Source organism: Mangifera indica, unplaced genomic scaffold (genome assembly GCF_011075055.1).
Source record: "Mangifera indica cultivar Alphonso unplaced genomic scaffold, CATAS_Mindica_2.1 Un_0038, whole genome shotgun sequence".
Lineage (NCBI taxonomy): Eukaryota > Viridiplantae > Streptophyta > Magnoliopsida > Sapindales > Anacardiaceae > Mangifera > Mangifera indica.
In genome coordinates this window covers 1,014-14,588 of record NW_025401130.1, presented here as the reverse complement: position 1 = coordinate 14,588, position 13,575 = coordinate 1,014, and the positions used below count along the sequence as shown (strand labels likewise).

At 32.9% G+C, this 13,575-nt stretch overlaps 1 protein-coding gene across 1 annotated transcript; it reads right to left on the bottom strand.

Annotated features, from left to right (window-relative positions):
• Positions 1-2,653: 2,653 nt before the first annotated feature.
• On the bottom strand, positions 2,654-12,244 carry LOC123206484 (polycomb group protein EMBRYONIC FLOWER 2-like). The gene is made up of 12 exons (XM_044623711.1): positions 12,151-12,244; positions 11,220-11,272; positions 11,049-11,102; positions 10,900-10,959; positions 10,397-10,443; positions 10,170-10,291; positions 8,623-8,839; positions 7,797-7,845; positions 7,285-7,368; positions 5,877-5,956; positions 4,481-4,570; positions 2,654-3,060 (listed from the first exon to the last, which is right to left on the bottom strand). The coding sequence occupies exons 1-12, from the start codon at positions 12,242-12,244 to the stop codon at positions 2,937-2,939; spliced, it is 1,074 nt and encodes a 357-aa protein (XP_044479646.1). The 3' UTR covers positions 2,654-2,936.
• Positions 12,245-13,575: the final 1,331 nt, after the last annotated feature.

Sequence of the window (13,575 nt, the reverse complement as noted above, 5' to 3'; positions counted from 1 at the left end):
CTTTAATTTGATAAATTCAATTAGAGTAACAGACAAAGCAAAAACAAAAAGTGATAGATGAAAACTCTAAGTGGAGTGAATTGTTAACAGCTTAATGTAATACATGGATATATGTTTTAAAAGTGTTTACTAGATAGACTCGCCAAAAGGATTTTATATAAATAGTTATTCTAGTATCTATGTAATATATCATCTTAGTGAACAGAGGTATATATAACCCTTAAACTCAAGGTTACCAAACTATCGTCTTCTACAAGGATAATTATGGTTTAACGTCAACCTAACATAGTCTATACAAAGGATTGCTAGAAAGATAGTTATTAGTCTTATCGAGATATGTAAGAAGACCATAGTGGACGAATAGAAGATTCGTCATTTTTTAATACGTGAGCTAATATATCAATTAAAGCCTTCTAACATATGACAACGATCAATTTAACTTGTGACTATAATGGGATTGAGTTGGTGCTCGATCTGATATCATTTGGTTATTGACATAAGTTAGTCTATATGAATCGAGGATCTTTGAGAGAGACACTTTATCTATACCCCAACCTCAAAAAGACATCGTATGACGAAGGGATTAGATTGCATGAGTAACTGTATCATTAACAAGTTAGGGAATCAAATGCTGATACTTCACTGATTGGGTGGATATGATACCTTGCTAGGGGCTAAGGGTCAATCTTGGTTTGTATTTAGACAAATGTCAAATCAAGAGCTCAACCTGAATCTGATCACTACCAATCTAGTGGAAAACCTATGAGTTACACACAAAAGGAGTTGATCAAACTCTTATTATCCAATTTGGATTCTAGATAGAGGATTTAAAGTCTTAAAAAAAGACTTTGGGCTAGAAGTACATTTTATGATACTTAGAGACCAAAGTATAATAAATTTGAAATGGTTAAGGTACATATGAGAATGCCCGGGGTTAGATTTATCTAATTGGATCAATCTAAGCCCAAGTTTTCCCAAACATGTACTACATGGTGGAGGGATTTGGTTGATTGTCAAATTTATGAGATATGAAAATCAAAGGGACCATTTGTACGTTGTGAAGTGTACGAGTGGTATAATGCAAAGCCCAAGTGTGGCTTTTGCAACGCCAAAGCATGACCAATGAAAAGGGCAAAGATCACCCACTCCAATTACAAGGACTGAGCAGTCCAAAGATCTAGACCTCCCATATGTTTTCTTGTGTATAGGGTGGCTATGTGCGTGTGTATAAACACACAGGTTTTCTCACATATTTTGGCACACATTCAACCCTAGCCACTTGAAAGAAGATTGCTCACACTTTTCACCTAAATCCACATCTGTCCTTAAGTCCTAGCAAAATTCGAGCATGGTTTTCAACCTTTGTTCTCGTTCATGTTTTGTATATATACCGAGACAGACATACACTTGGTATGAGAGTGACTTTGTTGCCTCTTGCCATTAATGAAAGACGAAAAAACTACCTATGCAGATACCTCTTTTAAACACCATATGTGTTTATATAACATATTTATGAATTAATAAATTTACAAGTGCACTCCAAACTCAATTTGTGATTATATATGAATTTTTTGCTATTTAATCAGTTGTCAAAGGCCACAAAGCCCTACAGTAGCGGACAAAGATGTTTGTTTTATGTGTTACTCTATTTGCATTTATCAGACTAAAACATCTTTACAATAATATATAAGAATGAAAGGTTTAACTTCATTCTTGTATGTTCCTAATTTTACTTCCTATTTGAGCCTACATAAATTAATTTGTATCAATCATCTCAACCTTTTATGTATAAAATATGATGAATTTGACATGAAATGAGACGTTGAAGATGACAAAAAGAGTATTACTAATTGATATTTTGATACCTTAAAATTTTATGATTAATATTATAAGTTATATTTAATTTATGTTATTTTTTAATCATGTAACAATAGTTTATTTTCATCATAAGTGAGATCTTTTCAAGTAAAATTCTACAGTTTCATTTAATTCATATACAAATATAAATAACAGAAATATACAATTAATTTTACAATTTTGAAAATTAAACAAATTTTATTTTGTAAGCCAGCCCACCAAAAGCCCATTGGTCAACTTGACAATGGCTCAATACGACATGACCCAACTGGTTCTGAATCATGTTGTGGGCCTTTATCCACTAACAGGCTAATCCACATTGTAACGGGCCTAAACATAACCCAACTCACTACCATGACAGGTCATGTCAATGCTGTAACAAGTCGGCCTAACACGGATCGTTAACACCCCTAGCGGCCACAAAACTCAACATTTTAAATCTCATAACCGCAAAATACGGCATCCCAACGTCAACTACCCCCAACCAATCCGTCTTTATTTTCTTACCCTTCATCCCCTCCAAAATATCCTTACTTGTCTAAAATCTATCGAGTCTTCTGAAGGGCTTCCCCTTCAAAAACCTCAAAATTATTTTATGAGGCTTGCCGAGTAACTCTCCGAAATTGGGTAAAGAGTAAATGATGATGAGATAACAAAATTGTAACCTTTCATAACCTGAAATTTTATCTCCTTGTAACACAACACAGACGCTCCCATGATGAGAATCTAAGCATCAAGAGAACGAAACATATTCTAGCTCCAAAATAAACTAAAATAAAAAAGACCATACGTTTGAACTAAATCTCTTGCTCTAAAATTTTAATAATGGTATTTTGAAAGTAAGTGATTGACGGCAACATTTTTTAAATTATTCAGTTACATGGGGCAACAGAACGAAGTAAACAGCTTGAGTGGCCTTTCAAATGGGTGAGTGAGAGAGAAAAATCTTTGCAAAAACCAGCACACGCTAGAAATGCGGTGATTCAGACAAATGAATAGAGTGGGAACTCTTCCTCTTCACTCAAATTCATTCACCCATTTGAAAGAAAAATAAAAAGAAAAAAGAAAAATCAACTGTTTTAACTTTTCATGGGATCCGAATCTTGCCTTTGATATTGTTCCAGAGCAATATTACAATTGTTCATGGTGCGTGCATCCAGCAGTCCATGATTCCACAGTTTTATCATAAACAGTCTCCAACACCTGCACAAACAATTAGCAAGTAATCCATTTTGCATCTGCAACTTTGACCGAGAGAAAATCATATGACCATCCATAAATAAATAAACACAATCACATGCATAATAGGTAATTTCACAGGACTATAAACCATTGTAGAATTATGAATTGACTCATGAACCGAATTAATATTATTGAAAAAATATTGTATAATATATAGTATTATAATATAACGTAAACTAGAATTATGATCATATAGAATCAGAAAAATAATAAATAACTAAACTAAAATCTTAATTCTATGAAATAGGAAAATAATAAATAACTAAACTGAAATTTTAATCCTATGAAACAAGAAAAATAATAAATAACAGATCAAAATCAGACACTATTAGAATTAGATTAAACTAAAATCAAATTTAATCAGAATCAAATCAAATAGAAATATGTTTAACAACCGTCAATACATTAAACAAATCCCAAGACGAAAAACCCTAATTGACAAAGAAACACTAGATCAATGTATGAGATTGGTTTGATATGTTTATACAATATTAATGATAAAATTACAAAGACTAATATTATGTGCACAAACAATAAAAACAAACTTGAGTATAAGCAATAACATGTCATCATGTAAGTACAAATATATAACTTTCAAAACAAAAATCACAAGGACAATAACAAAACTATGTAGTGAGAGATAATATAGGTTCTGATTTTACATTTGACTAGTGAAGTCCTACATTATGGCAAGAAAAGCCGTGGCACTAACCTGAATTAGTAATTATGAATACGCTGATCGCAGTTTATCACTAATTCAAACAATTGGAGCACCCCTTACACTTGGATAAGAAGACTTGGTTGCTACTTGTGAACTATGACAATTCACTTACAATATCCTACATACTATAAGCCATTTTGCAGAATTGGAAAAAAAAAAGAGACTCATGCTACAATTCACACCCAACTTCTGATGAACTCAAACAAAACTAAAGCACTGAGTTAGCTCTCATACAACTTCTTTACTAAAATTAGTTCGTTAATCAGAAACATTGTTTTCACAAAATAAATTACAATTGCTTGACTATATCCCTGGCCAATATATGTGATACACTAGACAAACTGTGTAATAGATACAGCAGCTGTAAAATAATAAAAGTTCAAGCCATCAAAAAGGGCTTAGACAGAACCTTAATGACAAGCTTTTAATCAAATTGAAACTAAAAACGTTATATGATTTTTCAATTTTTTAAATGCAGTTCAGGTGTAAATGTACTTTCAGCTGAACACTATATTCATTGAAAATAAGAATGCTACAAAATATTGCAACATACAAGCAGTTGGCATATGCAACGTAGAAAGGAAAAAGTCGAAAGCTGTTGGAAAAGAATATTTGGAGGCTCATTAACACAATAACAGTCTGAGAAAAAGATAAGCTTACCACAACAAGGCAGGGGCTTGGACAAGGTCATGTCCATGCAATTTCGTAAATGCTTCACACGCCCACGGAATATGACCATCAGCCAACACCCTGCGACCATGATAAAAGCAGAAACCTTAATTTAAACAACCACAATACAAAATTAAAATATGCTTGGCAAATAAATCACAAGTAGGCAGAAAGCATATTTCATAATACATAGTGTGTCAGATATAGCCATGTACAAATGCATCGTGCAGAAAAGTGTGACATGAACATCCAGGCCAGTTGATGTGTCAGAATTGGTTCAGAATAGGTAAATATCTCAATCTCAACTTAATATTTGAAGCTGATATCTAAATGAATTTGAAAATGAAAATTTTACTCTGATTATGATTCAAATCTATCTTATTTAAATAATGCCTCCCAATAATAGAGGTTAATTTTTGCTCTTAAGGAAGCAGAAAATGAATCAAAATGTATTTCTAACGAATATGTTCATTACATTTGACAAATTTATTTAAAATACCAGTATATCTTTAATTTATATGTGATTCCATATTGCTTCTCCTAAATGAAATTCTTGGCTATGCTACTGTCTTATCCAAACACACTTGACACTTCCGAATAAAACTGAGTGTGACACCATTAAAAAAACACCTGCTAACCTAAAAATTTTTATCTTATAAGAAATGACTCAACAATAATAATAAATTATAACAATATCTCCATAGGAAATATATAAGAATTATAATATGTAACTACAATATGTAATCTATCAATCAATTTTGAATGCATACCTGCTCAAATCCAATTATAACTGAACTTGATCACATTAAAATTACTTCCAGACTTATTAATTTGATTTTGTTGTCAGGTCTGGTAATTGATGAATGATATGAATGAATGGGTTTAAATGTGGACCATTAAACAGAGCATCTATCAATCACATTTACTTGGGTTTTTTTTTTTTTTTTTTTGTGAGTTAGTACATTTACTTGGTTTTACTGTGTATTATTATGGCAAAAACACTAAAGAACCATTCATCAACAAATACCTGAGGACAGGCTACAGTAAAAAAACCAAGAAACAACCAAAACACCAAAAGAAAAAGGGCGTTTTCATACGAAAGTTTCCAGAAAACAAGATCCAGTCATAAAATGTTTTCATAAAACAAGTTAGGCAAGGATCAACAAACTGTTAAAGGACCTACAGTTTGATACAAAGGAGCAGCTTTTCAGGCATTTCTGTGAAACCTCAAGAAACCAAACAACTCAAAATAATAAAGATGAAAAAAAATTATGGAGGACTTTCTTTCTTCAATTAAGAATGGCACAGTATGATTCTTACAACCAAGCCCCTAGAGAACCAGTCATGGGCAACAAGAATAAATAACAAGGTGGATTGTGAAAAATACCGTTGCTTCCTCACGAAGGAGTTCCACAAGTGCATCATTTGCTTCTCATCTTTAGTTACATCCACAAAATCATCAAGCATCTGAAACAAACTTGAATAGATTATGGCTGTCCTATCACGGATGAAAGCACTAATAAAGCAAAACACAAAATCTTGTAAAAGTACAGCCCAGCTGGCACAAGGGAAAACTCGATGATGACAACTCATATAACTCACTCCATGCCTCATTCATCCATGCAAAGTCAGATCAAACACGAGGGAAAACCGACTGGCGATAACAACTTGTATAACTAGGTCCATGACTCATTCATCCAGGCAAAGATCGGATGAAGCATTGATTTACACTACAATTGTATCAAATTACATGTGACTGCATTTCATGATCATGGCCACTTATATTTACACAAGTGCATATATATATATATATATATATATATATATATATATATATATATATTAAGTGACAACACTAATAATGCAGTATTACTTTGCCCTAAATGATCAGAAACCAATCAAGGGTGCAGGCAGAGTTAGCTGGACTTTCAGGTGGTCCTTAAAGTTTGGATATGCGCATCCTTGCTCATACCATTAATTGAAATAAGACGTGTAGGAAAATTGGAATGAATACATGAACTTTAGGGATTAATTTTTTAATTTAGTCATTGTATCTTGTTTCATTTTTTTCCTAGTTTGTTGTAAAAACATTTCTAAATTCACTTCTGACTATTGAATGAAATCAAGCAAAAATTCATCAATTGTTCATCAATTTCTTATAATTCTTGTTTCATGGTATTAGAGCACAGGCTCTAATTTTTTATTTTTACACTCTTACAAGAAAAATTATGTAATGTGTCAGAATATTGTAGGAACCCTACAAAAATATTGCCAGAAAAATTTACAAATGTCAGACATCGTTGAAGTTCTTCTCAGTCATTACAAAAGTCATCGAATGTCAACACTAGCTACCGAAAAAGCTTAGATGCCATCAAAAACCTTAGATTTGTTGGGAAAATATTCAGATCTTACTAGAAAAGGTTGGAAACTACTGATCTCCACTCAGAAGCTGCTTGAAGTTGCTTCAGCTCTTTCATTGAGCATATAAATATATAGTTGTTAATAACATAAAAAAGATAGTTTCATTTTCAATCTACAAGTTCCATGGCACTTGAAGACTGAGCTAAGGAAATTATGTAGTTTCATTTTCAATCTACAAGTTCTATGGCACTTGAAGAATGCGCTAAGGAAATTATGCTGCTAGAGAATATACTGAAGATTTGTAAATGCCTGAGCTATCTGTTAATTATATATCCATAAACTACAAAAATTTAAAAAAATGAGGTGACCATAATACATAATATATTACATGATGATACAATGCAAGATTTAAGTGATGCAGCCATTATACGTACCCTACGGTCTTCCAAATCAGCAACATCATCATCAACTTCATCCTCGCTATCCCGATCTGACATTACTTGCTCTGTTGCCATCAGCTTTATGGACAGAGGAGTAAACCTTTTTAGATGTTTGAAACAAAATTGCTTGCAATCAAGTAAAGGTGATCTACTGCTTATGGTAATCGTTCAAAAGGAGAGATAAACAATGTAATTAAATCCCATTTATGGTTAAGATACCTTCGGGAAAAAACCTATGAACTTAAATATTTGAAGATTTCAAAAGCTCACAAATTAATTAATCTTGAAAGATGGGCTAACCCCCATTCGACCTAAGATGATCATTATATTGCCATCGATAAATTTGTCTACTCACATAATTTGATGAGACTACTGAAAAATTAAGGAGCAATCAATTTCAAGAAAAGAAAATTCGTTTGAGAAGCCTGATAAATCCAGCACTTCCAATAGATAGTAAGAAGCATACCAAGAGGAAATATAGATTATCAATTAAATTAGACATCTACCTGAGCTCGATGTGAGTGAAAGAACTGTCGCTTTTGAAGGAGGGTACGGCTGAAAGAGAGAATAAAAACTTAGATAAACCCACACTTATGCTATGAGATGTGCAACCAATATGAGATTTCTAGTAAAAACTTTAACAGGTCATGTGACAACACCAGAAATCATTGCAATAAAAATGGTAAAAGGCACCCTCATATCAACACTAAACCTAATATCAAGAACAGTTCAACATCCCAATACAGAACTAATAAAATGGCCTTACACTCTTGGTTTGTTGGCAATGACTTAACCAACTCACCACTTGCAAGCATTTGAAGGTAATTTACTCTCTAGTTAGTTCCATTACAACTATTAGTCTCCTAATCCACATTATATGAACAAATTAAGCAGCTACAACCATTTTAAAAAGTAAATATGTCACCCAAATCAAGCGGGAATCCAAATTATCACATCAATTTGAAAATTATAAAGTTCCATGAAGATATGCCTCAAGAAATAACACTAATCTTAAAAACTTCCTCATAACAGAAGTCAGCTTATCAGCTTAAAAGATTTGAAAATTGGGGTGACATAGGTATCCTAGTAGCCTATTTTTCTGTTTGTCTTGCATTGCCCCTCCACTTAAAAACCTTCAGAATCTTTTTTACATATATACTGATTAATATAAAAATTTGTCTTTAGGTTGTTCCTCCACATAAAGAGCCTTCAGAATCTTTTCTTAATAATAAAACATAATATATACATATATAAATTTTACAAAAAGGTGAAAAAGCCTTTAGAAAGAGAAAAGCCAGTGCTTAAAAAGAGAAAATAGGACCTAATACCTACTTTCTGGGATCAGTACGTTCAATAGATAACTTTCTCGTCTTTGCAAACTGTAGCATAGCAGTGGGGGCAAGATTGTTTCCAGATACAGACTGAAGACAATCAGGATCAGCATATGATTGTTCTGCAGCACCTGAAATTCCCACAAGATTATAGCTGGGAGTAACACTCTGTGCACACTCTGCAACACCAACATTAACATTCCGAAAATCATTCCCACCTGAGATATGACCCTTCTTAATTAGCTGTTTAATACAGAACCTCACAAAAGAGGCATGTCAGATAAAAATACAAGTCAACTAAACATAACATCCAACTAAGTATCAACCACAATCTGCACATAATATGTCATAGAATAAACTCCGTTTTACCAAGTAGATGGATTTTCAGTTCAAGATTGGTCTGATGGAAACAGATCAACCTAATAAAAAATAATATGTTGGGAACTGCAGCTCAGATATCGGGCTAGCAATTGTTTGGGAAGAAACAAAAGCCATCTATCTAACAACCTCAGCAAGTGAGAAATACAGGACAGAGAAGCACGAATGGTATCACCTCTGGAGTATGGCATATAAATGAGCAGAGAGATATTCAAATCAATGAATCGGATCCCAACTTGGTCATAATTTTCACATATGTGAGATTGCCAACTCTGCATACCAACTAGCACAACTTTCAATTTCCATGTTCACAAGGAAAGCTCACTGTTACTTTTTACAGTATTCTGCTTTAGATATCCCAACTTATGTCTCCCCTCTAATTTAAGAAATCGGTGTTCATATATTCCATAAAAAAAATAGCCTTCTTCAAGGCAAACCAAAGTGCTGCACCTATTCAATTAATTGAGTGGCAGGTAAAAAATAAGCACATTTTCCCCTGGTGCTCCCACGGCAGATCTTCTTTAAGTGTTTTCTGTGAAAATGTTTTCCTATAATTAAGACGCAACTGATTATTCTATAGCCCATGTAGGTTAAAGGTTAAGGCCTACACAAGTAAAACAAGAGGATAAGAGTTCAACTCCCCTAAAAGGCCATCTACTTTAATTATAATATCTCACAAGCTTCTTGCCAAGGCTTAATTTTTACTCATTGTTTATGAGAGTGCACTAACCAAGACAACAAGGGCCAGTTTGATTTACAGTTTTTTATTTCAAAAACAGGGGATACAGAAAATTTCATGAAAACACATTTGGTTGGAAATGACCAGAAATATTTCCAAAACAGTTTTCAAAAAAAATCCGAAAACCTAGTGCAAACTTAAAAAATGGAAAAAAAAAAGGCAATTTTTTTCATTTTTCTATATTTATTTACTCTAAAAATTATTTTCAAATACAGTATCAAACATAATATCAGTATTGATAAAAATTGAGATACATGTCAGGATTCAAACAGTATCCAAGTTTTTGAAAATTATTTTTGGTTCACAAACCAAATGGGCCCCTTCCGAAAACTCAGTCATATGTATTTACACTTTTCTCAAGTATTCTGTGGTGTTGAGTAGAAGGCTAGCATTCATCTAAGCATACAACTACAATTAGATGGAACATGTACCGTTAGCCTTTTCAAGAAGCTCACAAACTCCCGCAGGCAAGTTTGATCCCAACACAAGTGGATTCTCATGCTTTGAATGTTGAATTAGGTTCTTCAATCTTTTGAGTCTTCGTCTTTTTGAGCTGTGCATAATAATACTGAGCTCATTCAGTTTCATTTCATGCATTCACATATATGAACATAACTGGATAAAGCCATGAAGCCCCTAGACAACAAACAATACTTACCAGAAGAGGAATGTTTGCTGTTTAGGATCAACACCATCCGCAACAACCTGAAAAGATACTAATTCTATAATGATCACAAGGAAAAAATATATCCATTAAGCAATGATACACTAATTCAAAATGAAATCTTCAAGAAAATTTGTTGCCAGTAAATATTGCAAAATGCAGTCTCACTGGAAGAAACCCAACAATAATATGTAATAACCAAAAGTAATTAACAAACTTGTCAAAGAGATCCAAAAACAAAACTGTTCATGTGGAACCAAACTAAAGCTCATCTTGCTCTCTACCATTATATAATTCTAGAATTAGTTAAATATCTATCCTTACATATAATTCTAGAATTGGTTAAATATAGTAACAATAAAATTGATATAAAGTTATCCTGAATTATCATGCAGGTTTGGAACTTCAAGTTAATCATTCCAGCACAACAATCACAAATCTAAACTAAACAAGTACCACACACTCCAAAAGCTCTTTCAGTAAGAAAAAGTTCTGACCTCAGATCTCCAGGTGTCAGTCTTCATGGATACATTTACAGCTTGATATTCTTCAGTAACCTATAAAAGTATATGTTGGTTTAGCAGTTACAATGCACAATGTATTAAAGTTATCAGAACAGCACTCAAGAGTCCTGAGGTTTACCAACCCAAAATTCAAAGTTGAACAGATCATGTGAAGAGGGCAGGTGGTTTCTAAGACCCTACAACAATATAAGAAGTTACTAAGCATCAACCCAGAGCAGTTTAGCTACTATAAGGTCAAAAAATTTAAAACACAATGATATCAAAGAAAAACATGCATCAGTTAAAGGTTCAACCTTAAAGCTTGCACATTTCACCAAGCAGAACGGACAAGAAAAGTCTTCAGTTACTGCAAGATAAAGATTAATCAGGTTCAGACAACACTAGAAATACTTCCCCACAGAAGCAGCATGGATCAAATTTAGAAATAAAAGTTTTCAAATATTCAAAACCAGACACAATTCTGTAAATTATAGGAACCAAAAGCATTGTATCCATCGAACAAAAACCATAGAATTCTGTTACAACTCCCAAAAATTGTAATGAATGAAAAGAAAATAATACACCAGAAATTGAAATGGAAACTCTTTATTATATTTGAAAATAAAAATCAGTACAGGATAGAATTTGCAGACACAATGCCCGGATCGTAATTAGGCAGAGCTCCTCTGCTTACAGATTTCTTTCAATGAATAAAACTTGCTCTTTTCCTCCTACAAAATATTAATTATTTAGATGAGTTATCCTAATCCTAATTGGTAATAATATTTATTCAATTTAAAACGTAATTGGACTCCTAATATACTAATATTTCTAATAGATAATATATTCCTAATTCCTAATATTTGATAAATTTCTTAATTGGACTAAATTACCCGAGAGAATAACAAATTCATAGATAAATATATTCAATTCACCTAAAGTTAGAACCTGTCAAATTGTTTCAGCTATACAAAGAATTTGAATGCAATTCTTCTTAATTGCAAAAACTGAAAAAAAGAACATATATAGATTCCTTTATTTACCCTTTTACTCATATTTTGCGATATATGAAAATGCAATAAACATTTAATTGAATGCCTTTGTAGAACAATGACCATAAGCTTGATACCAACATGCCTGAACTTGGACCCAATCATTTTACTATTTAATAAAAAAAATTTAATTAAACAAAAATATAGATTTAATATTAAGAACGAGAGGAAATGTAAGAAAATATCTATATACCTTCGGTTCTCTGTAGTTTGTTGTTGTAATATCTGTAGTTAAAGACAACATTTCCAGCCCTCAACCTAATAACAGAATTAGAAAGTGTTAACATAAATCCCACGAGTAATAAAGTTATTTATGGATCAATTAGGGAATCCACTGAAGCATAAAATAGTAGTAACACCAAATGCACAAGTTAATGCCTTCCCAGTGTAGACAAAGTTGTATGTTCACATTAGGGTTAAAAATTCTAAAACTAAGTACTCCAAAAGAACATTTTTTTGATAACGCATAAGATGTAAACTTGAAGCATGGAAGCAAACTACAGATAGATAGCCACATGTATGCAGAAAGATATGTTGAGTTGTATATGAGTTATACAAACCATACTAGGATTAGAATCAAAGCTATCTTAGGATGAAGATCTATAAAATAGGAAAGTAGTTTACTGTATTTCCAATTATAGTTGATTGTAACAGTATATATGTGTATCCTATTCATTATCAATATATACAAAAATTATTTAAACCAATATTTCATATGGTATCATAGCTAGAAAGTTAGAAACCGTAATTTCTTCCTAGTGCCTTGATTTTTCTTTTTCTGGTGACCTTTTTCCAATGAAGTCAGACTGCCCTCCTCCCGGTATCGAATAAAAGATCAAACCACACCAACCTGATCGTCTCTCCCTCACTGACAAACCCTAGGAAGCACGTCGCCGTTTGCTGTTGCATGCGCAATTGTTCTATCAGCAACTTATCGATCTCCTTCTCTCGAGCACGTGACACCTCACTACCAACATCATTGAACTAAAGTGATACCAACGAACAAAATCCTAGCACCCTGTAGCCCTCTATTGCCAGTTGTTGTTTGAAAATCTGTTCTCATCGATTTTCCTTCCTGTTCAGATTCTGGCCTTTTTTGAGCCAACTAGAGCACCTTTTAGACCTGTCTGGTCCTTGCCGATTCTAATTTTTTAAGATTCGTGTAATCTCATGACTCACCATGTCGATTGAGCGATCCAACTCTAAATCATGTCTTTTTCCTTTTTTATCACTTCCTGCAATCACAACCATTAAGTTGATAGGGAGCCCTAATTATATCTCATGGGCTGCCTCTGTTGAATTGTGGTGTATGCGACAAACCTTGGAAGATCACTTGACTAAGGCTAAAAAATGTAAAAATTGATAAAGCCACCTAGGTTAAGACTGATGCTTTGTTATGCAGTCTATTGTGGCAAACAATTGACTCTCAACTTCATTTTATTTATAAAACATATAGAACTTGTATTAAGATACAGAGTCAAACCAAATTGCTTTATACTAATAACATTTAGCTATTATATTCTATTGTGTCAAACCTAGTGAATCTAAGGCATAATGGCATGAGCATGTCAGATTCCTCGGCAAAATGACTTCTCTTAAGGCAGAATTTAACTTATTA

Coding starts and splice junctions, on each gene's coding strand:
- LOC123206484 (XM_044623711.1), bottom strand. CDS start 12,244: ATGTTAACACTTTCTAATTCTGTTATTAGGTTGAGGGCTGGAAATGTT. Junction 8,840..10,169: donor GCTTCTTGAAAAGGCTAACG/GTACATGTTCCA, acceptor GTCATATCTCAG/GTGGGAATGATTTTCGGAAT. Junction 7,846..8,622: donor GAACGTACTGATCCCAGAAA/GTAGGTATTAGG, acceptor TCTCTCTTTCAG/CCGTACCCTCCTTCAAAAGC.